Raw genomic sequence first — 26,918 nt, forward strand, 5'->3', positions numbered from 1 at the left:
AGTAGTCATTTCAGTTATAGCTACTTGCACGCACCGTTTATGTGCGTTGACAATATTAGTATCTATGAATTCCTTTTCTCGAACACGGACCATGTTATTATCGTGACTCGAATCGTTTTTTATTCTTTACCATCTGTTTTTAAATTATACTACCTCTCGCCGCCTGTTTCATAGTAGTTTTTGTTCAGAATCACTCTTTGTAAATGGACCAGGATAGCTATTGGGCATTGGCTGACCCGGAATTTGTATCCTTCGCGAGGATAGAGGAAGAGGAATAAACAGCGTAAGCATTAAATTCGTGTTATAATAGATCTAGCACTCTTGCATATGATTTATTACTTCGTTTAATCTACATACTATCACAGCGACGCACGTTTATCCTTGCGTTATTCGCAAGTTGTTTCTTCACTGATCTCATCATCGAGCACTCCTTGTTCTATGAAAGTAGAGTGGAAAACGACGACACGTCGATCCACTATCCGTGACTGCTTTGGAGCAAGTTATACGCCGAATAAGCACTTTTCAGTATCTACAATTCATAGAAAAGAACGTTACGTTTCTTCCTAATATGTTACAAATTAAAAATAGATATTTCTGTATACTGACGACACCAAACGATTTGAGCGTCATCGTGACTACGTGGCCGCTGGTCATCTCGATTGGCGACATCGCGCGCATCATGATCATCAACAGATCTCGTTTGACAGCTCGATCGAGCACCGTCCAGTCGATGTCGAAGATCATGCTCGGTATCGCGATGCTCTGAACGGAAACAGATTGCACTGGGAAATGTGTTTGAATCGCGTGGCATTCTACCGTTCTCACGGATGACTGTTCGAAATACCTTGAGCGTAACTTCGTTTCCATACCAGCAGAAAATGTATATCTGCGTGAGAATCGCGCAGGCGAAGCAGAGTGCTTCCAGGACTTTCTCAGGTGTAGCCTGCATTTCTGTTAGAATGTACAGCCTGATGCATATCACCAGTATGCTCGTCGCGGTCTGGCTGAACATCAACATTTTGAACTCGTCGTTCAATATTTCGGCGAATCTGTAACATTTGCGTAATTTTATATAATCTGGCGATAGCCAGAGAAGGTTTCGACATTTATTAACGATACCTGTATATATGATTGTGGTAACGAACGCAAAGCTTGACGATCTCCTTCTCGTTACGTTCGATCTTCTTCAGACGACACTCGAATATCTCGATCTGATTGTGGGTGTACATCAGTAAACCCCATATCAACGTGTCGACAGCCGCGTGCGACATCGCACCGATCATAAGACTCATCACTTCTTGAACGTATACAAAAGTGTGCGCGGATAACGAGGTGTAGTTGTAAGGCAGCCACAACCGATACGGTAGAGAATTCCTTTCCGTTTTAAAGTATCCTCCGATTATGACGGACATCACCGTTAATCCGATTAGAACTGCGTAACGAATCGCATTCAGTCTGCGGTCATTCATAACTGAGTTACGATGCCGTTTGGTAAACGAAGCATTAATTTATCAGCACTGATCGATGAATATATACAGGGTGAATAACATCTAAATCAGTGAGCAAATTGCTCTCGATACAGCTTGTTCGTTCGAGGAGAATGTTATTCCCACATTATCGCTGGTCTCGCTGTTTTTCATTAAATGACTCGTTAACGAAGAGCAACGAAATATTTTCGCAAAGGAGAACGTTTCTTAGAATCGTCCTTTAAAAGTTATTATTTGAGATTATCAGAACATCCTGTATATAACTATCGAGCATTTCTAAGAAATGTTTACTCAACAAGGTAACATAATTTTACATTTCGACTGGTCTGAGAAACAATTAAGTAGATTAGGTAAACCATTTACCTGACCTGCTTCATACACCTGTTTCGTATCTTGATCTCCTCCTCCGTTTCCGGTCGGAACGGCTCGCTTTCCAACATGTCGACCATAACGATGATATTTTTACGGCTGAAGAATGCGCTGCACATCTTATGGCAGCCGATGCCCATTCCCATGGTTATGTAAATGTTGTCGCAGAACTCGTCCTCGTTTTCGACGTTCAATACCAAATCCATCACTTCGCAAAACATGGCTACGTTTACTACTAGAAACGCGTAGTAATGGTAGACATTGTACGCAAATTTTTTGAATGGCGATGACAATGGTGGTGGCCAGCATCCGCATAATGTTAATAGATAGCATATCGTGCGCAGCAGACGCATCGCTGTATCACTGTCACTTCACTCTATAACGATATCTTATTCGTAATAAGATCTCTCATATAATCTTGGATCCTCGAATTATTATATCTTATAATTGTCCCTGGGCAGTTAAATGTTTCAACTGTTGGAAGGGCGCTCGATATTCTGTGTCGGATTCTGAAACGACGTTTGCCTCGCAAAGTTCGTAAACACTGTCTGGTCTTGACATTGTTAGAGAGTAGAACGATGACAAACTACAAATAAAACGATAAGAAATACTATATCGAGGGCGTACGATCGGCTTATTAGATATTTATAAGTATGCGACAGAGTACAGGCGTAAAGCATCAATATTCCTTGCGTTCTTCGATTTAAGCAAGTAGTCGTCTCTGGCAATACTTTTCTCCGTCAATTTTCCTCTTCCGGAACATGAATTAAGTATCGTGAGGCTGGACAAAATTCATTAAAAATTTCTTGAAAGAACGTCTCTTCTTCACTATACTTCAATTTTCAGATTACGCTATTTTCCATCGCTAGTTTCTTAACCGTTCGATACGCATAAGTGACTTACAGTAAATAGTTAAGAATGTAGCAACTAAGAACTTGGACTTTCATATTCTTTTCGAGCAGTTCTACTCGAACGAGAACTAAGATTTTCTATCGCGAAGAGTGAACAAGTATGAAGATGATATCCCTTCAAAGCGAGCAGAGTAAAGGATTTACGAATAGGAATGGATAGCGTAAGAGTTAAATTTATATTATAGATATAGCACTTTTACGTATGATTTATTACTTCATTTAATCCACATAGCGACGCACGCTTATCCTTCTATTATTCTCAAGTTGTTCCTCCACTGATCTCGCCATCGAGTCGAGTGGCAAACGACGAATTCTCTGCTCACTATCCGTTCTGGAGCAAGTTATACGCCGAATAAGCGCTCTTCAGTATCTACAATCCATAGAAAAGAATGTTACACTTTTTCGCAATATATTATAAGTTAAAAACAGATATATTTTATACTAACAACACTAAACGATTTGAGCGTCATCGTGACTACGTGGCCGCTGGTCATTTCGATCGGCGACATCGAGCGCATCATGATCATCAACAGATCGCGTTTCACGGTTCTGTCGAGCACCGTCCAATCCATGTCGAAGATCATGTCCGGTATCGCAAGGCTCTGAACAGAAAACAAACTGTGCTGGGAAAATTGTTTGAATCGCGAGGTAATCTATCATTCTCACAGACGTCTATTCGAAATACCTTAAGTTTAACTTCGTTTCCATACCAGCAGAAAATGTATATCTGCGCGAGTGTCACGCAAGCGAAGCAGAGTGCTTCCAATACTCTGTTAGGTGTAAGCTTCATTCCCGTCAGAATGTGCAGTCTCATACATATCATCAGTATGCTCATCGCGGTCTGACTGAACATCACCATTTTGAACTCGTCGTTCAATATCCTGGCGAACCTGTGATATTTTCTTAATTTTCGTAAATTCCTGCGACCACGTAGAGAAATGTTCGGTATTTAGACTAGTGTGTATGATACCGGTATATATGATTATGATAACGAACGCAAAGCTTGACGGTATCCTTCTCGTTACGCTCGATCTTCTTCAGACGACACTCGAAGATCTCGATCTGGTTGTGGGTGTACATCAGTAAACTCCATATCAACGTATCGACAGCGGCGTGCGACATTGCGCCGATCAGAAGGCTCATTGCTTCTTGAACGTATACAAAAGCGTGCGCGGACAACGAGGTGTAGTTGTAAGGCAGCCACAACCGATACGGTAGCGAGTTTGTTTCCGTTTTAAAGTATCCTCCGCTTACAATGGATACTACCGCTATTGCCATTAAAACTAGGTAACGAATCGCGATCGATCTGCAGTCATTCATAACAGAATTAAGGTATCGTTTGGTAAAAGAGGTATTAATATGTTAGCACCATTTTCACAAATGGCAACATTTCTTTTGGAAATCCAATTCAGGAATCTTTTTCTAAGTTTATCCTTTGATATTATCGAAACGTTGATTCCATAAAATAACATATGATTTTGTAATTTCTAATGCATACACGAGCGTACCGACGCTTTAAATAGTATCAGAAAGAATTGGGTAGATTAGGTAAACCATTTACCTGACCTGCTCGATACATCTGTTTCGTATCTTGATCTCCTCCTCCGTTTCCGGTCGGAACGGCTCGCTTTCCAACATGTCGGCCATAGCGATGATATTTTTACGGCTGACTAATATGCTGTGCATCTTGTGGTAGCCAATGCCTATCCCTAAGATTATGTAAATGTTGTCGCAGAAGTCGTCCACGGTTTCGACGTTGAATATCAAATCCATCACTTCGCAAAACATGGCTACGTTTATTACTAGAAGCGCGTAGTAATGGTAGACATTGTACGCAAATTTTTTGAATGGCGATGATAATGGTGGTGGCCAGCATCCGCATAATGTTAATAGATAGCATACTGTGCGCAGTACACGCATCACTGTACCGCTATCACTTCACTCTATAACAATATCTTACACGTAACAAGGCTTCTTATACAATCTTGGATCGTCGAATTATCATTTTACAATTGCCGCTCAGCAATTAGACGTTTCGAGTGTTACAAAGAGTGTTTGACTCTGAAACGATGCTTGCTCCGCAAAGTTTGTAATCTCTGTCTGCTCTCGACATTGTTCGAGCGCAGATCGACGACAAGCTACAAATAAAACAATAGGAAATAGTAAATCGAGAACGTACGATCGGCTTATTAGATATTTATGGGTATGCGACGGAGTAGGGACGTGGAGCATCAATATTCCTTGCGTTCCTCGACCTAAGCAGGTAGCCCTCCCTGGGAACACTTGCCTCCGCGAATTTTTCCCTTCCGGAACGTGAATTAATTATCGTGACTCTGGTCGAATTCATAAAAGATTCCTCGAGAGAACGTCTCTTTACCATTCTTCAATTTTTAGACCGAGCTATTTTTCCATCGCCAGTTTTTCAACCGTTCGATACGCATAAGCGAGTTACAGTAAATCTTCAACGAATATCATAGGGCAACATGGACTCCTTCATTCGTTTCGCGAGGATTGAACGGACGTGAAGAAGACGTTCTCTCAAGGACAGTAAAGAAGAGGATCTGCGAGCAGGAATGAATAGCGTAAGAGTTATATTTATGTGGTAGAACCAGCACTCTCGCATCTTATTTATTTCTTCTATTAGTCCACATTCTCTCGTACCGTCCTACGCTTATCCTCGCGAATAACTCGTTCTTCTACTCTATCTAGTCCTCAAGTGCTTCTTGTTCTATAAAAGTATTCTACAAAATGGCTATTTCTCGGTTCAATGTTCTTGACTACTCTGCAGCAAGTTGTACGACGAATAAGAAGTCTTCAATATCTACAATTAATTCGACAAGATATAGCAATTACGAGACGTAGCCAATAATGGAAAACATGTTACTTTTTCGTACTAACAGCACCAAACGATTCGAGGTTCATAGTCATAATGTGACCACTGGTCATTTCGATAGGCGACATCGCGCGCATCATGATCATCAACAGATCTCGTTTAACAGCTTTGTCGAGAACCATCCAGTCGATGTCAAAAATCATGCTGGGTATCGCGAGGCTCTGAACGAAAGCATATTGTATGTCTAAGACGTCTTCGTGTTTAGCTATCGATAACTCCAGCAATCGTTATTATCGTAATTGGAATACCTTGAGTTTAACTTCGTTTCCATACCAACAGAAGATATAAATCTGCACCAAGATCGAACTGCAATAGCAGAACGTTTCCAGGATCTTCTCAGGCGAAAGTTTCATCGTCGTTAGCATGTACAGTCTGATACATATTAACAGTATACTCATCATGAACTGGATGAAGATCACCATTTTAAACTCGTCGTTTATCTTTGTAGCGAATCTGAAACGTTTGCTTTAGAAGAAACGAATTTGTTCATAGCGAATAGACATACCTGTACACGAGATTATGGTAACGAACGCAGAGCTTGATGATATCCCTCTCGTTTCGCTCGATCTTCTTCAGACGACACTCGAAGATCTCGATCTGGTTGTGGGTGTACATCAGTAAACTCCATATCAACGTATCGAGTGCGGCGTGCGACATTGCGCCGATGGCCATGCTCAGCATTTGGTGTACGTATATAAAGATATGCGTACTTAACGAGCTGTAGTTGTAGGGTATCCATGCTCGATACGGTAGCGAGTATCTTCCGGGTTTTAAGATCCCGCTGATCGACACTGACACCATCGCCATTTCGACTAGAGTCGCGTATAAAATCGCGTTCAATCTGCGCGAACATTCGCAAAGAGCAACGATGGAAACGTGGGTATTTTAAAAAGTATTCTTGTCTAGGATCAGAAATAATTGTTAAGACATAAGACATTTACCTGACCTGCTTGTAACACTTGTTTCGTATCTTGACTTCTTCCTCTGTTTCCGGTTGAAACGGCTCGCTCTTCAGCATGTCCTCCATAATGATGATATTCTTACGGCTGACCAGCAAGGTGTACATCTTGTGACAGCCGATGCTGATCCCCATTGTTACGTAAATGTTGTCGCAGAAATCATCCTCATTCCTGACGTTCAATATCAGGTCCATGATTTCGCAAAACGCGGATACGTTTACCACTATGAGCGCGTAGTATCGATAGGTGGTGTACGCGAATTTTGCCAGAGGCGATGAAAACAACGGCCGCCAACAGCCGCATAATGCTAAAAGACAATGTATCGTGTGCAACAAGTGCATCTCTCGCAAAATCGTCTGCTAATTGTCGACTGACACAACAGTCGATCGACTTTGCAAAGCACTGGATAAACTACGTTCGATTCGAAAACGATGTTTACTCCGTAAAGTTCGCGATCCCTTTCTGCTTTCGATATCGTTGGAGAACAGGACGAGATGGCGAATTATAAATAAAACAATAAAAAATATATCAGCGAGGCACGCTCGGTTTATTACATATTTATGTGTTACGCGACACCGTATGGGCGTAGAACATCAATATTTCCCGCGTTCTCCAACGTGAGTAACCAGTCGTGTCGTCGATGAAAACATTTTTCATCAACGATTTCCCCCTTCCGGAACACGGAAGAAAACGCATAAACAATTCCTCGCAAGAATATTAGATTCCGTTTTGTTCTTTATCCTCGGGCTTTAAACCGTGCTATATTTTCCATAGCCAGTTTTTCTCCACTGTGCGGTACGCAGCAAACGGCAAGTGCGGAAGTCGTTCTTGAAGTCTTCGTCCCTTCGAGAGAGTGTTCGTGAATATGAACCAGGAGTTTCTTTCAAAAGTAAGAAAGAACGGACGAGAGAGAGATTCGTTTAAAAGGCGAGTCAGATTTCCATTTGCTTTTTTATTTTATACATCGTGTTGTTAATGGTAATATGGGAATGCATTGATATTTTCTTGCGTATCTGCACGTACGTATTTCATTGGTTACTTACATCGACGATGTAAGAATCGTTGCTAGATAATTTCCAGTAAAGAGTTTAAAGTTTCACTCTAAAATTTCGAGATCGTACTGGTTTTATTCGATATTTGTTACGAAAGATTCTACCTTCTTGCTTTATGGTTCCTTCGTTCTCTGAAGCAAATTATGCGCAGAGTACGACATTTTCAGTATCTGTAATAAATATACGAATCAAAGGGGAAGGAAAATTATTTTCATAGACGATTTTCTGTTCAATCGCTGTACTAACACCCACGAAAGTATTCAAATCCATGGTGAAGATGTACGCGCAAGACAGTTCAATCGGATTCATAGCTCTCCTCATTATGATTATTAAACTCTTTTTGCTGCTGTTATCGAGGAGTATCCAATCCATTTCGAAAATCGCACTCACGACCTCGCCACTCTGTGTTTTCACGTATAAAACATTATAGATTTTCCATTTTATAACGATAACTCTACGAAATACCTTTAATTTCAGCTGGTTTCCGTACCAACAGTAAAAAAAAATTTGTGTCATCATACAGGCCAAGTACAACACGAATTGCAAGTACTTGGAGCTCATCGTTGAGGTGCTCGTCAATTCGTACAAAATGAAACAAACTACCAGGGTACTCGATAAAAGCTGAATGCTTATTATGCTCCTAAATTTTTTTCGAACTGTGAAAGCGTATCTGTAAGCAAACGTAATGACCCGTTCAATTAGCATCCAATCGTTTTAATTCTAATCACTTTTCTACTTTGAATGATACAACGAAACTAACCCGTATAGGTAATCGTGGAAACGCACGATCTTCCCGATATCAGGCTTCCTTTCTTTCGTGATGCATTTTAATCTGTACTTGAAGATTTCCAGCTGGCTGCAGACGTGAACGAAGTATCCGCATACGATCACGTCGCAGGCGACATTCAGAAGTGATGTGCCGACCAGAGCGACGATCTGATGAGCGTACGCGACGTAATAATAGTTCAATGCGGAGTAATCGAAAGGTAACCAGGCTCTGTACGCGAGTTTCTGGTCTTTGAAGTCGGTGAATAGCGAGGATAAAATCATACAGACGACCGTCAGCTCCACCAGAAACGTATAATAGATAGTGATCGACCTGTAAACCCGAATTTCATCAAGGTCCGTAATTCCTAATTCGTGGTATTCCCTTATCGATCGTTGCATCTTGTTGCATATTTGCTGTCGTCGACATAATCGAAAAAAAACGAGAATAATTGAAAGAAACGAGAATCGTTTACCCTATGCTCTTGTCGAATTTCTTCTGAATGGCAACCTCCTCCTCGTTCATCGGCTTGCAGGGCTCCTCCTCCAATTTTTTGCTCAGAACTTTAATCGCTCTGCGGTTGATCAGAAGCGTGACGATCTTGCAGCATGAGAGAACGGACGCGATGAACATGTACAGGCTGTCGCTTAACTCGTTCGTCATTCGTACGTTCATTATCAAATGTAGAAACTGCGAGACGCAGAAGGTGTAGAGTAAAAGGAGCACGAACACCGTGTACAAAGCGTACAGCGTCTTTCTGCACGGCGTTCGACACACGGATGGTCTCCAGCAACCGCAGACGATTAGTATGTTAAATGCTGGCTGTAGAATGGTCATTTCTCGCACGAAGACAATCGATGCTACGTCAGAATCTCATGAGAATGTATTATTAGAGTACGATCATTGATACTGTGACCTCACTGTTCCATTTTCGTTTACTTTTCTATCGCTCGGTGAAGAAGTACTGATCGATGTAGAGACTTTTCGTATCGTGAAAGAATTTAATTCGCGTATATAGAGTTGTTTGAGAAATTGTAGAAAACACTGTCTGTTGTATATTGGTTATAACTTTCGGGAACGGCATGTATAGAGATAGTCCACGATAGTCTCCCTCTGCATGCACGCAAGGTATCATTATCGTAATGTCCAGTCTGTGACGAAGCCGTTTGTAAAGTTACATTTTTATGAAACTTGGTTCATCGTAAAATTAGTGGCATTTATCATTCATTATTCTTCCGCATAACGTCGTTTGTACGAGATCGATTTTTTTCATTAGCAGGGGGGCAAGATACGCGGAGAACCGGAGAGTTCTCAGAGAAAAAAGTATACGTGGACGTTCAATTCGGGGTTTAGATTTGGTGAATACAACAGCGATAAATATGTGTAAAATCTGTGCTAAAATTAAATGTTAAAACGAATAATTTTCCGAGGATATTTTAAAACGTGAACGATCCACAAAAGGCTGAAAACGTGAATGTATGCAAAGCTTGATTTATTTTTATAATTAAAATAGATTACACTAGATTTTCAATTTTCATATTCCTTAATTACAAATATATATATGTAAATTGTACAGCGGGCTCTTTACTTTTTATATTACAAGATACAAATGCCTTACGAGAATACGGAATATTTTATTCTACATGTTTAAAAAATAACGTTGCAAAAGTCACAGCTTTTTGTACAGTGTAATTTTATACAAATTATAAATTGTACAGTTGTTTAATTGCTAATGCGATTAGTTGGTTCCATCTGGGCGCGACCGTCCCGCGACTTTTGGCATCTTTTTATTCGTAGAATCCTCCAGTTCTTTCGGTTTGTAATAATGCGGAGCTACCTCCAGAAGCCATTTGCTCTCGATCTCTGTTACCTGTAAAATGAAACAAAATTATAATGGCATTAACAATTTTTTGGCACGAGGAAAAAGTGTTAAATAAGGATTAAACTTTACCTGCCGCATAAATTCTTTTGTGGTGAAAACAAGCTCGTGGTACAGCAACCAACGCGGTAGCTCTTGAAACAACGAGCTATTGGGATGTATCGATACTGTCTGATTGTGTTTCGCAGTCTTGTAGTGCCCTCCTTTCGATAATCGCGCCACGTGATAGAAATATCCAGCCGTAATAGCCTGAAATTCAACAAAACACCAGTCATTCTTCTGTCCAGTCTTTTACATCCATCTTTAATCGCACGCGAAACTAAACTGCAACCAAACGATAATTAGAGGAGAAACACATTTCACTCTACTTTTCTGATATTCATCGTTTCCGTGATTCCCGAGACGAGTTCCATCTCGACTCGTTGCATAAGCCCAACTAATTGCTCCCTAACGTCTCTGGCTCTCTTCATCGACCGATGTTGGATGAAATTTTCGTAGCACCAATGCGTGCTGAAGTCACTCTGTTGCCATTGATTGTAGACGTTCAACAAAGTCAAATGATCGCCGCCAGGCACGTGGAAGTTCTTTCGTGCCGTGTCCGCGTGGATGATCTTGTCCTTAGGCCTGTAGAAGATGGCCCCGTTCACTGACAACATGGCGGCGATCGTGGCTACTTCTTCCGAGCAGCGATACTGTTCGCTGGCTAACAGCATTTTTGCCATCATGGGATCCAACGGGAACTCGGCCATCCTTCGACCGAGTTTCGTCAATTCCCCGCGATGATTCAATGCACCCAAAGCATATAGCTGTTCGAGAGCTAGAACCAGCGTTTCGTGCGGTGGTGGATCCAAGAAATCAAAATGGACGAGATCGTTTATGCCTAGAGCTTTTAAGGTTAACACCGCGTTCCCTGCGATGTATAATAATCTTAATTAGGTAAAAAAGAAAGTGCGAGGAATGGAAAAAGGAAGCCAAATTTCGAGAATGCTCCTCGTACCGAGATTGATTCTTTGAATTTCAGGGACGGTGTTGTCTTCGAGTTCGTGCTGGTACGCCCAGGCTGTGTACAACCGGAAACACTTCCCTGGCGCTACTCGTCCCGCTCTGCCGGCTCTTTGGTTAGCGGAGGCTTTACTAATTGGTACGACCATTAAACTCTCCATACCGGTTCGCGAATTAAAATTGTTCTGTTTCGCAAATCCAGGATCTATCACGTATACTATATTGTCTATAGTTAACGAAGTTTCTGCTATATTAGTAGCAAGAATCACCTGAATAATTAACCACGACAAATATTATTACGAAGGAAAGAAAATTGGTATTTTTATTAAACGGGAGACAAAGGTCTACTTTGCGTACTTTTCTCGCTCCGATCGGAGTTGGCTGGAATATTTTTGCTTGCATGTCGCTCGGGAGATTCGCGTAAACGGGCAGAATTAAGAGTTCCGATAACTTCGAGCCTAACCTTCTCACTCTCTCTTGTAACATTTCCTGGCATGTTTCTATTTCATCTTGACCTAACAGAAATTTGGCAAATTGTTGAACAATATTACGACCATGTTAAAAATTGTATACCTGTTAGAAAGACCAGCACATCGCCAGGTGGTTGCGTGGCATGTATCTGTAGAATGGATACTACACAGGCGTCGATGTAGTCCGCCTCTGGGGCCTTAGTGTAATAAATATCAACGGGGAACCGCCGACCAGGTATCCGAAATATCGGCGCATCGTCGAAGAATTCACTAAATTTTGTCGCGTCTAATGTGGCGGACGAAATTAAGAGCTTCAGATCTGTTCGAAACCTTGTTATATCTTTTACCAATCCAAACAGAATGTCCGTGTGTAAAGTACGTTCGTGTGCTTCGTCGATGATCATGACACTAGAAATAATATCGTTTTACAGCGAATTAAAGAATTTCTCGAATCAGATCTGTGGGAAAATTCTTTTTTTTTATTATATACCTGTATGATGCTAAATCTGGTTCACTAAGAAATTCGCGATGCAGTGTACCATCGGTCATATACTTGATACGTGTACGATGGGAGGTACAATCCTCGAAACGAATCGCGTAGCCCACTTCGTTGCCCAATTTCACAGCCATCTCATGTGCAACCCTAGCTGCAACAGACATGGCTGCGACACGACGTGGCTCCGTGCAGCCAATCATTTTATTGTTCTCTGCGAATCCAGCTTCGTACAAATACTGCGGAATTTGAGTGGTTTTTCCTGAACCCGTTTCTCCTTCGATAATCAACACCTACGTTAGAGCGCAAATTAGAAATAATTAGTAACAAATATTAATCGTATTTTATATAATACAGTTCCTCTAGGTACCTGATGGTCTTTAATAGCTTGAATGAGATCGTTTCGAAACGGATAAATTGGTAAACTCTTTTTCGTCTCTTGTATAGTTTGCAATGCTTTCACTTGCGGGGGTGGACTCTCCTCTCGTCTTCGATCTTTTTCGCTACCAGGCATACGTAATGCCTGAACGAATTCAACTTCATCCTCCAACAGAAGATCGTAGTCCTGTTGCGCTGCAACCAGTCGAAATTATCCTAAATAAGCACGGTTAACGATAGATGTTATTCTAACTAAAAATATCGCCCACCTTTCCTGTCTTTGGCGCCGAATCGAAAAACAGCAGACGACATTTGATCGGATTCCCATTTACTTTGTTCGGATTGCGGCGGTTCGTTATCGTGTACCTCTTGTTCTGGTTCGAGTTTTCCCTTCTCCAAGGGCATATGATATCGCTGTACCCTTTCGAGCTCTCTAGCTTTTTCATGTTCTTTGGCTAACTGAAGAAGTTGTTTCTTATGTTCGCGTTCTTTCCTTTCCCGCTCTGTCAAACTAATATTTGAAAGTAAAGATTACATACACAGACATTATTGATCTAATTCTTTTTACAAGTCATGTTTTTAATGAGACATTACACTTCATCCTCGAATAAATATTCATCGTCAATTATATCAGCCTCCAATTCGGCCACTTTATCCTCTTTACGTTTCTCCAAATACTTCCGCCGTGACTCGACACGCAGTTTTGGTACAAGTTTCTCCCGCATATCTGTTTCCATGATCTTGAGACGTTTTGCTGCCTCGGCTGTTTAAAATATTTGTAGAATGAAACAAATGTAAGACTAGAATATTAATTATTCTAGAGATACTGCTACAAAACAGTGATATAGTTTACCTGCTCCTGAACCAGCCGGCATAGCCACCTTACGTATCTTGCTCTCATCTTTTGCTTTCAGTCGATTAGCAAACTCATCTCTTTCCTTAATATCCTTCTTACGTCTCTCCTCTTCGCTGTCGCTATCCTCGCTCGAGGATTCCTTCCTTCTGTACTTACTCATTGTGTATTTGTAGTCAGTAACAGGTTATGTTTATACTTTATTCGGTAACCGCGAGAAAAGATTTTCAATATTCGTAATACTATTTCTTTTTTTTGAACCTAAAGTCGTAGATCATTTTGAACGCATAAAGTATAAGATACTGCTCGTTTTATAACAAACAGTTATTAAAATCCATGGAAAACAGAGCGACGCTCATCGAGGTTAGCTTTCCTTAACCTCTTTGACTCTGTTTTAAAGTAAGTCCTATGCTCATCTACGTTCGTTCGACCGCATGTATCGTCGAGCGATTGGTAAACAATGTAATTTGAACAACCGTTACGGAAGAAAAGCAGAAAGACTTGTTTAATCACGACAAGAAGCTGTCAGAAGGTCACAGGTCGAGCGCTGAATTGGCTCGACGCCATGCGGCATACGAGTAAAGAGCGTTTCCTAGCAACCTGCGTAGCGTCACGTGATGCGCAGCGTGAGTAAATTCATTCAAAGGAGAGCACGCGCGCAGCTCCATTCAGTATTCCTTTGAATTCTCGCTTCTCAATATCTTCTTTCCGTTTCATTTATAATTATCAGTACTTTGCTTCTATTCATTTTAAATATTATATATTCATTTTAAATTTACATAATAAAGTACTGACATAACTATAAAATAATAAAAACGACCGAGGTTTTATCGAGATAATGGTGAAGAAAGGAATACAAGACTTGATTGGGACCTTGAAGACACCTTGAAGACAAGATCAGGAATAGAAGACTATAAGTATTCATCGAGAAGTTTACAAGAATATCTGGAATCAATGTAGGCTGGTCGTTGTCTCGAATATACTTTTTATTATACATACATTAATGAAAATATATACATGGTAGACTGTAGCTTGTCGAAGCAGCGAAATGTCAATGTATAATCAGCTACAGTATTCGTACACGAACCTGTGTGTGATATTTTGCTTTTCTTTTATTCTCCTTCCGTTACTTCTCACGACGTTCTCTTGCTTTCTCGTTATTTAAAGGGAGAGATCGCCGTGATTTTAGGAGAGACGCGTGGGCCAACGCGTGTAGAGCATTAAAATGTGTTACGGACCCGTTTCAACCACCTCTCATCAATTACTTCCCGTTTCCACGTCCATTTCGTCACAACACGAAGATAATGTACGTACACGAGAAGGCCGAAACGTATGACCAGGATACACAATATAGTATTTAATACTTTCGCTGACTTCGATTAACATCTGAACTCTTTGTCTCTCTCGTTCACACCGTCTCGTTCTCTCAAATCTCACGTTCTCTCTCTCTCTTTCTCTCTCTCTCTAACGTTCTTTCTCTGTCTCTTTCCTATTCTACTGCACAGCCAAACACTTGCCCGATCACTCGGCTTCGAAAAAAGATTCGTTTTTTTTTTTAAATCTCCCTCTAACATTATCCCAATTTCCATTCCCCCGCTTTCGCATCAACCCTTTCGCGTCAATCCTTTCAACCGTCGTTACGACACGATCTTCCTCTTACAGCGACGCATTGCGCGTTTACTATATCAGTAGACTACAACACTGCGATCGGTGAACAAAATTCATTTTCGTCCCCTCTTGTCGTTCATACTCCTTTGTTTCCTCGTTTGAAAAACGTTCGTTCGTCGTTACAAGAATCTTCTGTTTTCTCCTTCGTTTCGATCGCAAAACGAATGTTAACGTACATCGCTCTCAAAAAAATCGCTCGCGACTTGTTAACGCCCGATCAACGGGATTCACGACAGGCTCTTGCGTCTCGTAGTATATATCGACGTAACGGGACCTCGATTTTATAATATTCGACGTACAATTCGTTGAACTAACGATCAAGCCGATACACGGACCCATGGATCGGTTGTAATCGATTGTCAGATCCGGTCTGCGACCGTGATACCGCGCAACGGACTTCCCCGTCATCGATTACCAATGGATTTAATAAAATAACATCTCACGAGCGATTATGATAATTAAGAAACTATAGATCCTCGATCATTTCCTTGCCACGGACGACTTCGAATAAATTCCCAATACGTTCAGGGAATATTGGGAATCGTGCGGCAACGATGGACATTTGCACATCTCTTTGCGCCTTTTAGAAATAATTTACAATTTGAGAAATACTTGGAATACAACGAGAAGAAACGTGGATGGAAAAAAATCTTGGAATCGGTTCGCATAGTTTTTCGAATTGTCTCGAATATCGTTTGAAATAGTATTCATCATGATCTATGATGTACGCTTTCGAGTTAGATTTAAGAATACGAAAAAGGAATAAAGTGAAGTTTCGAGACTTTATGGTATCTTTCGAGAATACGTTAAATGATCGACGATCGTTTCCAAATTGGAACGATATTCGAGGAAGCTTGAGCCGTTGAAGCGTCGAATGTCCATCGTCGAGTATCACTGATTGGGCGTGGGTGCACGGCTGTCGGGTGCTCGACAAGTTACGTTTCAGCCAGAAACAGGAGTACGCTCGGATATTCTTTGAATGGCGCTGGCATATGAGTCTTTTCGTTTCGTGTTATTATTAAAATTTCATTTTTTTAAATCTTGTACATCCTCCGCGACACCGTAATTATTAATGGAATTTCGACTACGTAATTATTATATAATTTACAAGTTCAGCGGCGATTCAGGCACTGCGATTGACTTCATATATTTGAGCCGAACTCGGTCGAACGTGGCGCCAGGCGACAGTCGTGCGTACAATTACGTCCACGGTTGTTTTTTACGATCATTTTGAACGACGATAAACCCAAAGGAGGTGCGTGGACGAAACAACGGAACAGGTTCCCCTTCTCTTCATCTCTTCGTCCTCTTCCATCATCTTCCGCGAGACTCGCGAGAGAGGTCAGAAACCGTTCCACGAGCGCTGAATAGAATGGCGTTATTGTTCGTTTGTCCCTCCGCGTGAAACGCTGTTCTACAAAACACCTGCTGACTCCGTTTCGCGCGTGCATCGCTTCAAACGGCTGGACAAAAAAGAAAAAAATGTAAACTCGACTCCGAACGACACACGTTACGATGATCACGTTATCTTTCCTCCTAAGGATGACATGCAGCGTATAAAACATATCTTATCTATATATTTATTTTTTACTTTTTTTCTCTTTTTTGTTAATATATACCTTTTATATATATTTGCATTTTATATTTATATTCACAAATTTATATCTAGTTGCTTCATCCGGTACTTTGTTTACACGGCTATGTATATATGTATATATATATATATATATTATGCGTGTATATATATTAAATATATACGCAGTGTACGTTCCTCTTACGCGCTAGCAAGGATTAACAAATCGATACTTCGCTTCGCTCGATGCAACGACACGCCGTTGATGCACATTATATCATGTACGTGGCTGGCTCTTCGAAATTCGTCGAAACAACGGGAAGGAGAGAAACGGAGTGCGTCACGTAGCAACTCTATTGCACTTTGGGATGGACCGTCACTTTTGTTATTTCCTCTTCTTTTCTTACGAACGTTTATCTGGTCTGGATCTCGCGTATAGCTTTCCCGATCGCAATCGGAGCATCCTCTCCTCGGCTACGGCAAGTAGAACACACGCTTCATCGGCGATTCAAATTAAAACATCGATCACGAACTCGAACGTACTACCGTGAGAATGTTCTCACGAACGAAGATTCATCTCCGCTTGTTCCTCTTTCCTTGTACACGCGATACGAGCTGATTACCGTTTAATACGCCTTGTCATCCTGAAATTCTGGCTCCCGAACGACATACATTGCTCCAAATTCTAATCTTCGGCTCTGTTCTTTTTTTTCTTCTCGATCAAACAGGAATAAAATGGCGACGCGTATTCCTGTCCGAGACGTACAGTTTCTTCCTCTTCTCTTTCTTTTTTGGTTTCTTTCTCTACTCTTTCGTTCGTACATGGTACGTACACGCGACTCGAGGGACAAGGGACGAACGACTTCCCTCGTGGTGTCTCGTCCACAACGCGTGGTCGTCGAATTGCAAGCGCGCGTACCGGACACACCCGGATACGACTTGCATCCACGGTACTCGTACAGCCACCGTTCCGTAAACCTAGGCTTAAAAAGTAACGATTAGCCAGCGAGTCGTACACTGGGCCCAAGTGAATCGGTTTACAAACGTATCAACGCTTTGATTCGTTTTGTCAGTCTGTGCTCTCCTAGTCCATGACGAGTTAAAAAATGAAAAAAAAAGAAGCAAAACGGAACAAAATGAAACAAAAGGAGACGAAAAAAGAAGAAGGAAAAAAATATATATAATATACATAGCTGTGGGCCGTCGAGAGGTGGAACATGGTACGTTTGGGACTCGATAAGCGCGTGATTCGCGGTCAGAACCCGTTTTCTGTCCGCCCGTACGTGAATCCTCGTAAAATGCATCGTAAACGTGCCATCGTCAAACGCCACCAGCAATTAAACAGGAGTATCCTCTTTACATCTCTCTTCCTTTCCTTTCGTCGCTTAGCGCCGGTTTGATGGTTCCTCTTCGGCTCGCTATTCGGAAGGTGAGAAGCGAACAACCGCGCTCTTGATTGCGAACATCTTCGCGTTCCTCATTTCCATCCTCGGTTTTTAAGTGTGCTTTGCCCAGCGACGTGCGCGCGCGTCTCGTTCAAAAGAATAGGCGTCGCTGTTTAACAGTCGCGCGTGTGAGATCGTGAACTTCGCATTTCGGACGAGATAGGAAGAAAACACGCTTCTGCGACTTCTCGTCGAAAAAAAAACACGGATACACGTACATTCTCGTATATTTAGTCGAAACGAACGACGAGATTCGAAGAAACGAAATTCAGCGATCGTCGCTGCGACGCTCGTTTCTCTCTGTCGTTCTCTTCTCTTTTTGTTTTCTCCTTTTTAATTTCCTTTTTTTATCGTTTTCTTCTTCGTCGAGTTTTCTTCGTTTAATTTGTTTTCTCCTCCTTTTTTTTTGTTTATTAATAACGCTATAATAGGCAGTGTTCGTTTGAGAAACTGCTACAGAAACTCACGCGCGCGCGCACAAACACGCATACGTACATACATAGATACACGCATACACACGCACACACACGCGAAACATACACGGATCGTCGATAGAAATTGAGTGTCTAGAATAATAGCACGGCGTTTATACGTAAGTTGAAACACGTTCGATGCGACGACTTTTTCCCCTTCCTTTTTCTTTTTTTCTTTTTTTTTTGTTCGTCATCCACTTTGCTTATCTGAAGAGAAGTGTTATCGTTTGGACGCGTAATTGTTGTGTGCCTTGTTATCGCTCGGAACGAATCGCGATTTCTTTTCCTTTTGACGTTTCACGTTTTAGCAGAAAAGAGAACGCGTCGTACTAAAAAAATATATATATATGTATATATAATATGTATGATACATATACGTATGTATATATGCTTATCGTTTTGTTTCACGTGGAACATCGAACCGCGAGAATTTCGGGCTCGCGATCGATACTACGTGCACGATCGTGTTGGCCCGTGTGGGAACCGGAGCGTGTCACTTTGATGCGGGAGAAACGAAAATAAGAGAAACGGAAAAGAAAAAAAGAACAAAGAAACAAGAATGCACGTTCTATCGTGCGCGTAGTCATCGTCATCTTTAGTCGTAATTGTTGTCCCGAATAAATTCGTTAACGGGCGTGATTGGAAATGAAGCGATCGCCAACGAAATTCCGTGAATTTCTTCCCCTCGCCGCGGCGATTATACATAGTTACACTCGCGCGATGAAACGACGGTGATTAGTAGCGATGTACGTATTATCGAAAGTCAATAGGGTTCCGATGATAGGAACGATATTCGTAATTTGTACACCGTGACAGTGTCGAATAGCGGTGATAGAAACAGTTTCCTAGCGAGCGATAGAATAGCAGCGACACATTGGTAATTATTTGCAATTAGCAGCTGGTGGCTTTGTGTGTTGTATGTGTGTATATGTGTGTGTGTGTACGTGTGTCTGTGTGTACGTGTTTGTATCTAGGTGAGGGTGACGTACTGCTCCTTTTGTACTCGTTGTCTGTGTTTGCGAGTCGAATTGTTAAACATGTACATCTGTCGAAGGATTCGCGATTTCATTCACGACGAGGCTCGTTTCTCACTATTTGACGACAGACGACCAGACACGTGTATCCCCGCGACCTGGCCAACCAGGACGAGAGAAGGTCCCATAACCGCCGTGTGCCGGCGATCAACGAGATTAAAAGTCCACTGGTTGCGTGGTACATCGGACGATTTGCATCAGTGCCACTTTAATGCGGAATCACAGAATTACGCAGCATCGGCAGTATCGTTGCCGGGACGCTCCTGCGCTTGGCGGCGGTGTGACGGGCGCGAAATACGCGTGGACTTTGATGTTTGGCAAATGCGTCTGAAACAGCACGATTGCATTTTTGGTTACCAAGGGGCTCGGCTGAAATGTCCATTAAAATTATAATACCACTACTGAGTCATAGTATTATAATGATAAAATTGTTATTTCTTTCAGATGGGGCCTATTACGATCAGGTGTGAGGATTTGTACGCAAGCAACGCGTCGACGAAGAGAATAGCGAGGTTTTTGCAAGAATTGAGGATACGGTACTCTGAGTCTACGTATGCCAGCTCTGGTGATCAGTTGGCAGTCGTAAAGCTCGATTCGCGCGAGATTGTGGCAGGCCTGAAGCAGATGATCCAGGCTGGCATCCGTGATGAGAGGGCAGTTGTCCAATTCCAGCACCGCCAGATGTTCCGCCGCGCACGGCGAGAGTGCCAACTGCCGGATACCTTCGTCGGTAATCAGTTCGCAATGGGATAAACTCTGCGTGGAAAGAAATCATCGATTTCAGATGTAAATAAATCACTCGGTACTGGTGTTAACGATCCTAAATCTGTACGATCTCTGCAAACTGTTTAACCTTTGACTGTAGACCGCTTTCAATTATTATTACTGCGTTAGAACCCCGCGAGGAATATTGGAAGCTCTAGCGATAACCTTACGAACATACTGTTTCAGTGAGAATATTGCAAAACAGACCTTAACAAATAAACACGTGTCATTAAACGAAACGGTTGCGTCGGATTAACACGGGCGACGCAACCGGTTTAACAAAGACTGTCTGGCGAGATGTACGTCCGCTTACCAACTTCTCCAATCTGGGACAGCCCATCGCTAGGTGAATGAGGGTGGCGTCTGTTATTAAAAGGCACTCTTCCAGGTCCATCTTTTCTAGTAGTCTGCAATTCTGCAAAGCGAAAAGAAACTCTCTGTTGACCAGATACCGGTGATCATCTATCGATCGACGATCGACTCACTTTCGCCAAGGCCTGAAAGCCCGCGTCGGTGAAATGAGTGCAAGCGACGCATTCGAGCACGCTAAGGAGCGGGCAGTGTTGCGCCAGCATGACGAGGGACGCGTCCGTCAGATTGGGACAGTTCGACAGGCAAACGTAGTGCAGCCGTGGACACTGTTCGCTCAGCTCTTTGACCGCGTCGTCCGTTATGTTCTGCAATCAATCTGTTTTCATAAAGCACGCTCTAGGACGGAGATTAACGTTTCAATCGGCTCAGCGTCGCGGCCAGTATACAAAAGGGAAAGTTATTTCCCGCTGCGACGCTGAACCCATCGAGAGTCCCGTCCCCACCCGTACGTTCGTCCGTATTTTTCGTTTTACCCTTCGGAAGCACACACTTTCGCTCTTTTTTTCCATCTGGACGAGTCGTACGAGCGCGAAATCAGGGTTATCAGAGTTGATAATAGTTAATCGGACTGGCGAGTACCCTGCATTCGTGTAGATTGATCGCCTCCAAATTGTGGCAGCTCTTGGCGAGACACTTGACTGCCTTGTCGGTCATTTGACGGCAGCCTTTGCATAGGAAGCTACGCAGCTGGCTGCAACCATTCGCCAACGCCTCGACTCCATTGTCGGTAAGTAACTCGCACCAGGAGAGGTTGATGTGAGTGAGGAGACGGCAGCCGTGGGAGAGATTCTTCAGGGAAATGTCCGTTATCTCCGGACACGAGTCCAGGTTCAATCGCTGGAGTTTCGGGCAACGGGTGCTGAGCGCAGCGCACGTCGCGTCCGTGATCTTTTTGCATTGGCTGAGGTTCAGCTCCTCGATATTGGGGCACGAGGCGGCCAGCATGATCATCGAGTCGTCCTGTATGCTCTGGCATCCCCTAAGAGACAGCTTTCTCAGGAAACCTCCGCATCGATTCGATATATTTTCTATCACCGATCCCTGCGTTTCGAACATATTCGCGTTAACCTTCCCTGCTTTTCTTTCCCCCGTTTTTCTTTTTTTTATTACCGCGATCGACACCCGTTGCTTACCGCCTGAAAGAAGCTCTAGCTCTCTCGGACCACGGAGGATTCGATTCTCTCTGGCGAACTGTTATTAAATACTCGAGAGAGCTGTCGAGCAAAATTAAGAGCGTTTCAATAGCGTCGTTCAAGTTTTTTCTCGATCCGTTGTATTTGGGAGTTAAAAGAGGAAGAAGAAAAAGAGAGAGAGGGAGAGAAAGAGAGAGAGAGAAAGTTTGCCAAGTGGTAAGCAACGACGGTTCGATGGTTCGATTTACCTCCACGTCTCGTTGGAAATCGAAGAGATCGATCCTCTGCCAGTTGGATCCGTCGAGCGCCAACACGTTCCAGGCTTTGCTTACTTGCGCGCACCGGCATAGCGATACCACGTCCAGATACGAGAGAATTCTATCAATTATACGCCAGTTATGTTACACCCTTTCCCGATTTTCCGCTACCGTAAAAACAAAGCGCGGGACAGGAAGGAAACACCACCAAAATCAAAAAGAGAGAACAGTGGTGAGAAAAAAAAAAAAGATAACAAATAAAAAAGATAGAAAAAAAGGAAGAACAACGAGAAACCAATAAAGGAAAGTGTGTGTATGTGTGTACGGTATTACGATACCTAAGCAGCAACTCTTTCGGCAGTTTCTTATTAATCTGCGCCTCGTCGTCATGAAACACCCATGTTAGCTGTAACCAGAAAAAAAAGGAACAGATTCGAATGAGTCCGCCGGGGGGTGGGGCAAGAATTGGTCCCGTTTAGTCAGCTGGTAACATAAATACGCGCGGCGCATCAGGTAAAGCGGTCCGGTTCGCTTATTGTTACATCGTAAGACCAAACGGACCAAAGTTAGACGTAGGAAGGATACGACCGCGCGTTTAGCCGATGATAACGCGAAGCGAGAGAGCAAAGTGGCATGCTTGACGGTACCCGTTGTTAACCAACCTGCATGTAAGACTGCTTCATGGCCGTGACAGGGTTGTTGTGAGTGTGCAATTGCGATGTGTAATAACCGGCCTGATGATGATAATGGTGGTGATGTTGGTGATGATGATGATGATACGATGGGTGCTGTTGTCTCCACCATTGACCGCTTGCACCGGATTCCTCGACCGCCTGCACCCCTTGCCCGACCTGGCCCACTCCTCCAACGCCCACGCGACTTACTTTTTTCTAAAAAACAACGGTGATCACCATCGGTCAAAACAGAGAGAGCTTCGACGCCTCCTCGATCTGGTTCACGCGAATCTACCGTGCTTCGATCGAAAAGTCAGACGATTTTCTTTTCTGTCCTCTTCTTCATCTTCCTCCCTGTTCTTACTTAACTTTCTCGTTAAATTCTAAGTCGACTCTTTAGCGCGGACGATCGACGTCTGATATTCGACCGCCGAATCGAAAGCAAACACGAATTTGCTCTCTCCTTCCCGATTTTCTAACCGCCGAGTGACGCGCGAGATTAACGTCCACTTTGTCCGAGTAGACGGAAAATCTAGATCGGCGCGTAGCATCGGGGTGCATTGAACCGTCCGTCGATCGATTCTCCCCCGACATAATTCATAAACGGTTAATTGTACCGGTGTGGTGGAATGGATTTAAAATAATGTCTCCGAGCCGGCATCTGAACCGGTATCCGGGGGAAACGAAGCGGGCCGCGGGATCAATACACGATCCGTCCATCGATCCCCCTCTATAAATACCGTTTTGTAGCTTCGAATTCTTTTTAACGAGGATGCGCTGCCATTACGATCGGTTCAATTGGTTCGTATCAAGAGGGACCCGGCTCTTCCGGACTTGCTTACGGTTTCGTTTAATGCTTTCCAACAGCGATATCGAGATTCGAGTAGGGGGGTTGGGGGGGGGGGGGGGGGGGGAGGCGAAATCCACGGATCTCGGAGGCGAGTGCAACAGTTTCCCCCCAGCGAAATTGGTGTCCAGGTTCTCTCGCCTCGGTTGCGACGACCCGTTTCGCGGTGAAAATTTTCGCGCTCGAGGCCGGCGTGCTTCCGGTGCTCGCGAAGAAAACAAAAAGGAAATGGAGTGAGCGAAGAAACGAGCGACCGTCACGCGATAGCGATGAACGATTTTGTAAAATAACGAACGTGTCTGGTAGAGGACGATAACGAGGGCGAGGTAATCTGAAATTTCGACTCGTTGGGAATAACGATGGTAGGAGCGACGGGAGAGTTTTTTTTTTCTTTTTTACGAGGCTGCATCGAGGCGACGCGACGCGATAACGAGGCTTCCTTAAGGTTCGATCACCTATCCACGCGTCGTCGCACCTGCATGTGACCTTGATTGACCTTGCGATGTAGATCGTTGAACTTGTCCCGGCATCCCAGCCTGGAAGACTTCGCTCGCGATTCTACCTTTTAACGATCCAGTTTTTCCACACGATTCGTTCCCTACCACCGTCGCGCCTCCCACGTGCGTCTCAACGCTCGTAGACAACAAACAGCCTCGCGATCTGCCCGCGTAAAAGGTGCGATCGATCCCCGTCGTTCTCGTTTAATCGTTCGCAAATACAGCTGCTCGATAAATCACGCGTGTACGTGTTCGTTTGTTCGTCAAGCGACAGGTTGCGTAAGCGAAATTACGAGCCGCGTATCGATCATCGGGGCTAGCTGGTCGCGTGCACGGCACCGCGGCCGATCGAAAGGGGACGCGCGCGTTTATCGCGAACGAAGGAAACGATAAACGGCTCAGCCCCCTGGACCGTCCCATCTCGTCCCATTTTCGGGAGAGACTCGAGCAGGAAACGCGCACGGGTTGGCGGACGACACCGCTCCGTCCGTTTCGACGATCTCTCTCACGCAACGCGATCGGAACGCGACGTTGAATCGCGCGCGCACGCGGTCAAACGAGACCCGACGCTCGCGCCGCGACTAACATCTGATTGTTTATCGGCGAAGAAGCGAGCAGCGTGGGATCTGGATTTTCAGGGGAACACTGGGTCAATGCGTTTGCAATAGAGGGATTACACAGTTCTCTCTTTGCTGGCGCGTTGCGTTCGACTCGCGTTTCAATTCAGCTTTGAAAGTTTCAGATCGACGATTTCTGACTAGATCCTGGACGGGTGATGGTAGCGAATCTATGTTTCATGAAATATTTGAGGCTTTTTTTAAGACGCAAGTCGCTTATGGTACTTTAATCTACCAGAGAATTTACGAACGATTTTCGCGATTCTCTATGAGATTAAAGGGAGAAGAGCAGAGAGAGAGAAGGTGCACGACGTGTCTTCGACGCTGAACGCGTGCCGCTTCTGTTTACGTACGAGTCGCATCACGGTCGGCCAGTTTTCCCTCCAAATCTGCTGCACCGGTGCAACGTGCTCTCGCAACGATCGGACGTGATCGCGCGCGGTGGTCGTAGGAAACGACTAAAGACGTTTCCGACGTTCCGCGTCGCAACAAGGATCCGTCCGCGTAAAAGCACCCGCACAAGTGAGACGTAGCGCGGCGAGGGGCCGGAGGAGGAGGATGCTCGGCTCGAGCGGAAAGGGAGAGGAAGGCCGGGAGAGACAAAGACGCGAAACGGCGACAAAGCGGAGGGAAACAAGTTCGAAATGAAAGAGTCGATTTTTCGTGGCCGACAGCCCGGACTGTTCGACCGGCGAGGACAACAAAACGCTCATTGACATTCTAATAGCACGTAACGATCCTCGAATGAGAAAGAGAGGCACGACGCGAGCAAAAGGGAAAGAAAAAGTGTGTGTGCATCGGAGAGAGAGAGAGAGAGAGAGTGAGAGAGGGACAGGTGAAGTAAGACAAAGGAAAGAAAAATAGAGTAAGAGAGGGAGAGAGAGAAAGAGAGACAGGTATGGACAGATAAATCAAGTCAGAGCGAGAAAGATAGAATGAAAGAGAGAGAGAGAGAGACATGGACCTCGTTGACAACGACGGTATTCCTCGAGTTTGTATACGATGCACCCATCGAAGATGGATCGAAGTAACCCACACATCAACTGGGACGGGACGGTACACTGTGAAACTGACGCCGGACTTTGCGCGATTGACGACCACGAAGACGAGGGCGACGACGACGACGACGACGACAACGACGACGACGGAACAAAGGTAAAAAGCAAACGCACGAAATGCACGAACAACACGATCCTCGAATAGTACCGTTGTCGCTGCGACACAATCACGTTTACGAAGATGACGACGGTCCTACGGAAGACGGAGAAACTGAAAGCGTACGAACCAAGGTATAGAAAGAAAGAAAGAAAGAAAGAAAGAAAGAAAGAAGAACAAAGGATGGAGTTGGCTAGTCGTTGGTTGGTCGATCAGTGAAACAGAGATAGTAAACGAGGAGAGAGAAAGAGAGAAGACGGAGAGAGAGAGAGAGAGAGAGAGAGAGAGAGAGAGAGAGGGAGAGAGAGAGCAACGATAGAGACGCAGACAGAAAGGAGAGCGAGAAAGGTAGATATATACGCGAAATGGTAGCGATCAAAAAGTAAGAAGCCTTTAACTCGTTCGCGGACGACAGAACGTCGAAACGTGTTCACGATCGGGTTTAGTCGGTCGTCGTGACGGCACAGGGCTGAGAACCGCACGAGAAAACGTTGCCAGGCATTACGGAGGCCAGGGGAGCGGATCAGCTGTTCGCCTCGGCAATGACAACATTGGACACACGCACGACCCCCCCGTGTGGTGACTTTGACGCGCGTTTTACACTCGGCCCGTTTACTGTCAGACGATGCGTTGACTTACCTCGAGCCTGGTGCGCCCGGAGTGTATCATCCTTTTGCGTCGCGTTATTTTGCAAAGCTTACGGGAATACCCGCACGGTTTTACGAAAAAAGAAATATCGCCGCCGAGCGAATTGCTACGCTTCACGAGAGAAATGGCCGAGTCTACTGAATATGAGCCGTGCCGCCGTCGCTGGTGGGGGTAAAGGACGACCGATGCATTTTCCGTTGGATCCGACCACGCGGCGCGCGATTCGCTCCGCTGACCCGACTTGGCGA

At 44.0% G+C, this 26,918-nt stretch overlaps 6 protein-coding genes across 7 annotated transcripts; all 6 read right to left on the reverse strand.

The window, feature by feature from the left end:
• Nucleotides 1–475: 475 nt before the first annotated feature.
• LOC143426704 (odorant receptor 10) lies at nt 476–1,355 on the reverse strand (the record flags this gene model as incomplete). The annotated part of the gene is made up of 4 exons (XM_076900341.1): nt 476–529; nt 610–762; nt 845–1,049; nt 1,120–1,355. Coding segments are annotated over 4 exons (648 nt in total), but the record flags the coding sequence as incomplete, so codon positions are not given.
• Nucleotides 1,329–2,209, reverse strand: LOC143426780 (uncharacterized). Its single transcript, XM_076900454.1, has 2 exons — nt 1,856–2,209; nt 1,329–1,455 (listed from the first exon to the last, which is right to left on the reverse strand). The coding sequence occupies exons 1-2, from the start codon at nt 2,207–2,209 to the stop codon at nt 1,384–1,386; spliced, it is 426 nt and encodes a 141-aa protein (XP_076756569.1). The 3' UTR covers nt 1,329–1,383.
• Nucleotides 2,210–2,297: 88 nt separating this feature from the next.
• Nucleotides 2,298–4,555, reverse strand: LOC143426853 (odorant receptor Or1-like). Its single transcript, XM_076900577.1, has 6 exons — nt 4,329–4,555; nt 3,738–4,073; nt 3,453–3,687; nt 3,214–3,369; nt 3,091–3,137; nt 2,298–2,442 (listed from the first exon to the last, which is right to left on the reverse strand). Exons 1-6 carry the CDS (start codon nt 4,553–4,555, stop codon nt 2,298–2,300), a joined length of 1,146 nt encoding a protein of 381 aa, XP_076756692.1.
• A 970-nt stretch (nt 4,556–5,525) lies between these two features.
• Nucleotides 5,526–9,179, reverse strand: LOC143426921 (odorant receptor 4-like). Its single transcript, XM_076900696.1, has 10 exons — nt 8,913–9,179; nt 8,408–8,770; nt 8,137–8,341; nt 7,918–8,073; nt 7,787–7,841; nt 6,602–6,926; nt 6,166–6,501; nt 5,909–6,113; nt 5,666–5,821; nt 5,526–5,588 (listed from the first exon to the last, which is right to left on the reverse strand). The coding sequence occupies exons 1-10, from the start codon at nt 9,110–9,112 to the stop codon at nt 5,532–5,534; spliced, it is 2,058 nt and encodes a 685-aa protein (XP_076756811.1). The 5' UTR covers nt 9,113–9,179; the 3' UTR covers nt 5,526–5,531.
• Nucleotides 9,180–9,914: 735 nt separating this feature from the next.
• On the reverse strand, nt 9,915–14,092 carry L(2)37cb (DEAH-box helicase 16 lethal (2) 37Cb). The gene is made up of 11 exons (XM_076909313.1): nt 13,513–14,092; nt 13,254–13,422; nt 12,929–13,170; nt 12,652–12,854; nt 12,279–12,574; nt 11,892–12,196; nt 11,676–11,833; nt 11,314–11,587; nt 10,685–11,226; nt 10,389–10,565; nt 9,915–10,307 (listed from the first exon to the last, which is right to left on the reverse strand). Exons 1-11 carry the CDS (start codon nt 13,673–13,675, stop codon nt 10,176–10,178), a joined length of 2,661 nt encoding a protein of 886 aa, XP_076765428.1. The 5' UTR covers nt 13,676–14,092; the 3' UTR covers nt 9,915–10,175.
• A 5,098-nt stretch (nt 14,093–19,190) lies between these two features.
• On the reverse strand, nt 19,191–26,821 carry LOC143432607 (uncharacterized). 2 transcript variants are annotated; one of them, XM_076909357.1, is made up of 9 exons: nt 26,662–26,820; nt 22,895–23,122; nt 22,571–22,638; nt 22,224–22,353; nt 21,422–21,883; nt 20,956–21,147; nt 20,784–20,885; nt 20,246–20,461; nt 19,191–20,032 (listed from the first exon to the last, which is right to left on the reverse strand). In XM_076909357.1, the coding sequence occupies exons 1-9, from the start codon at nt 26,689–26,691 to the stop codon at nt 19,925–19,927; spliced, it is 1,536 nt and encodes a 511-aa protein (XP_076765472.1). In that variant the 5' UTR covers nt 26,692–26,820; the 3' UTR covers nt 19,191–19,924. The 2 variants fall into 2 exon arrangements, with proteins under 2 accessions (XP_076765472.1, XP_076765473.1); XM_076909358.1 differs by lacking the exon at nt 22,895–23,122 and having other exon boundaries at nt 26,662–26,821.
• Nucleotides 26,822–26,918: the final 97 nt, after the last annotated feature.

The sequence above is a fragment of the Xylocopa sonorina genome, chromosome 1 (genome assembly GCF_050948175.1).
Source record: "Xylocopa sonorina isolate GNS202 chromosome 1, iyXylSono1_principal, whole genome shotgun sequence".
In the NCBI taxonomy this organism is placed as follows: Eukaryota; Metazoa; Arthropoda; class Insecta; order Hymenoptera; family Apidae; genus Xylocopa; species Xylocopa sonorina.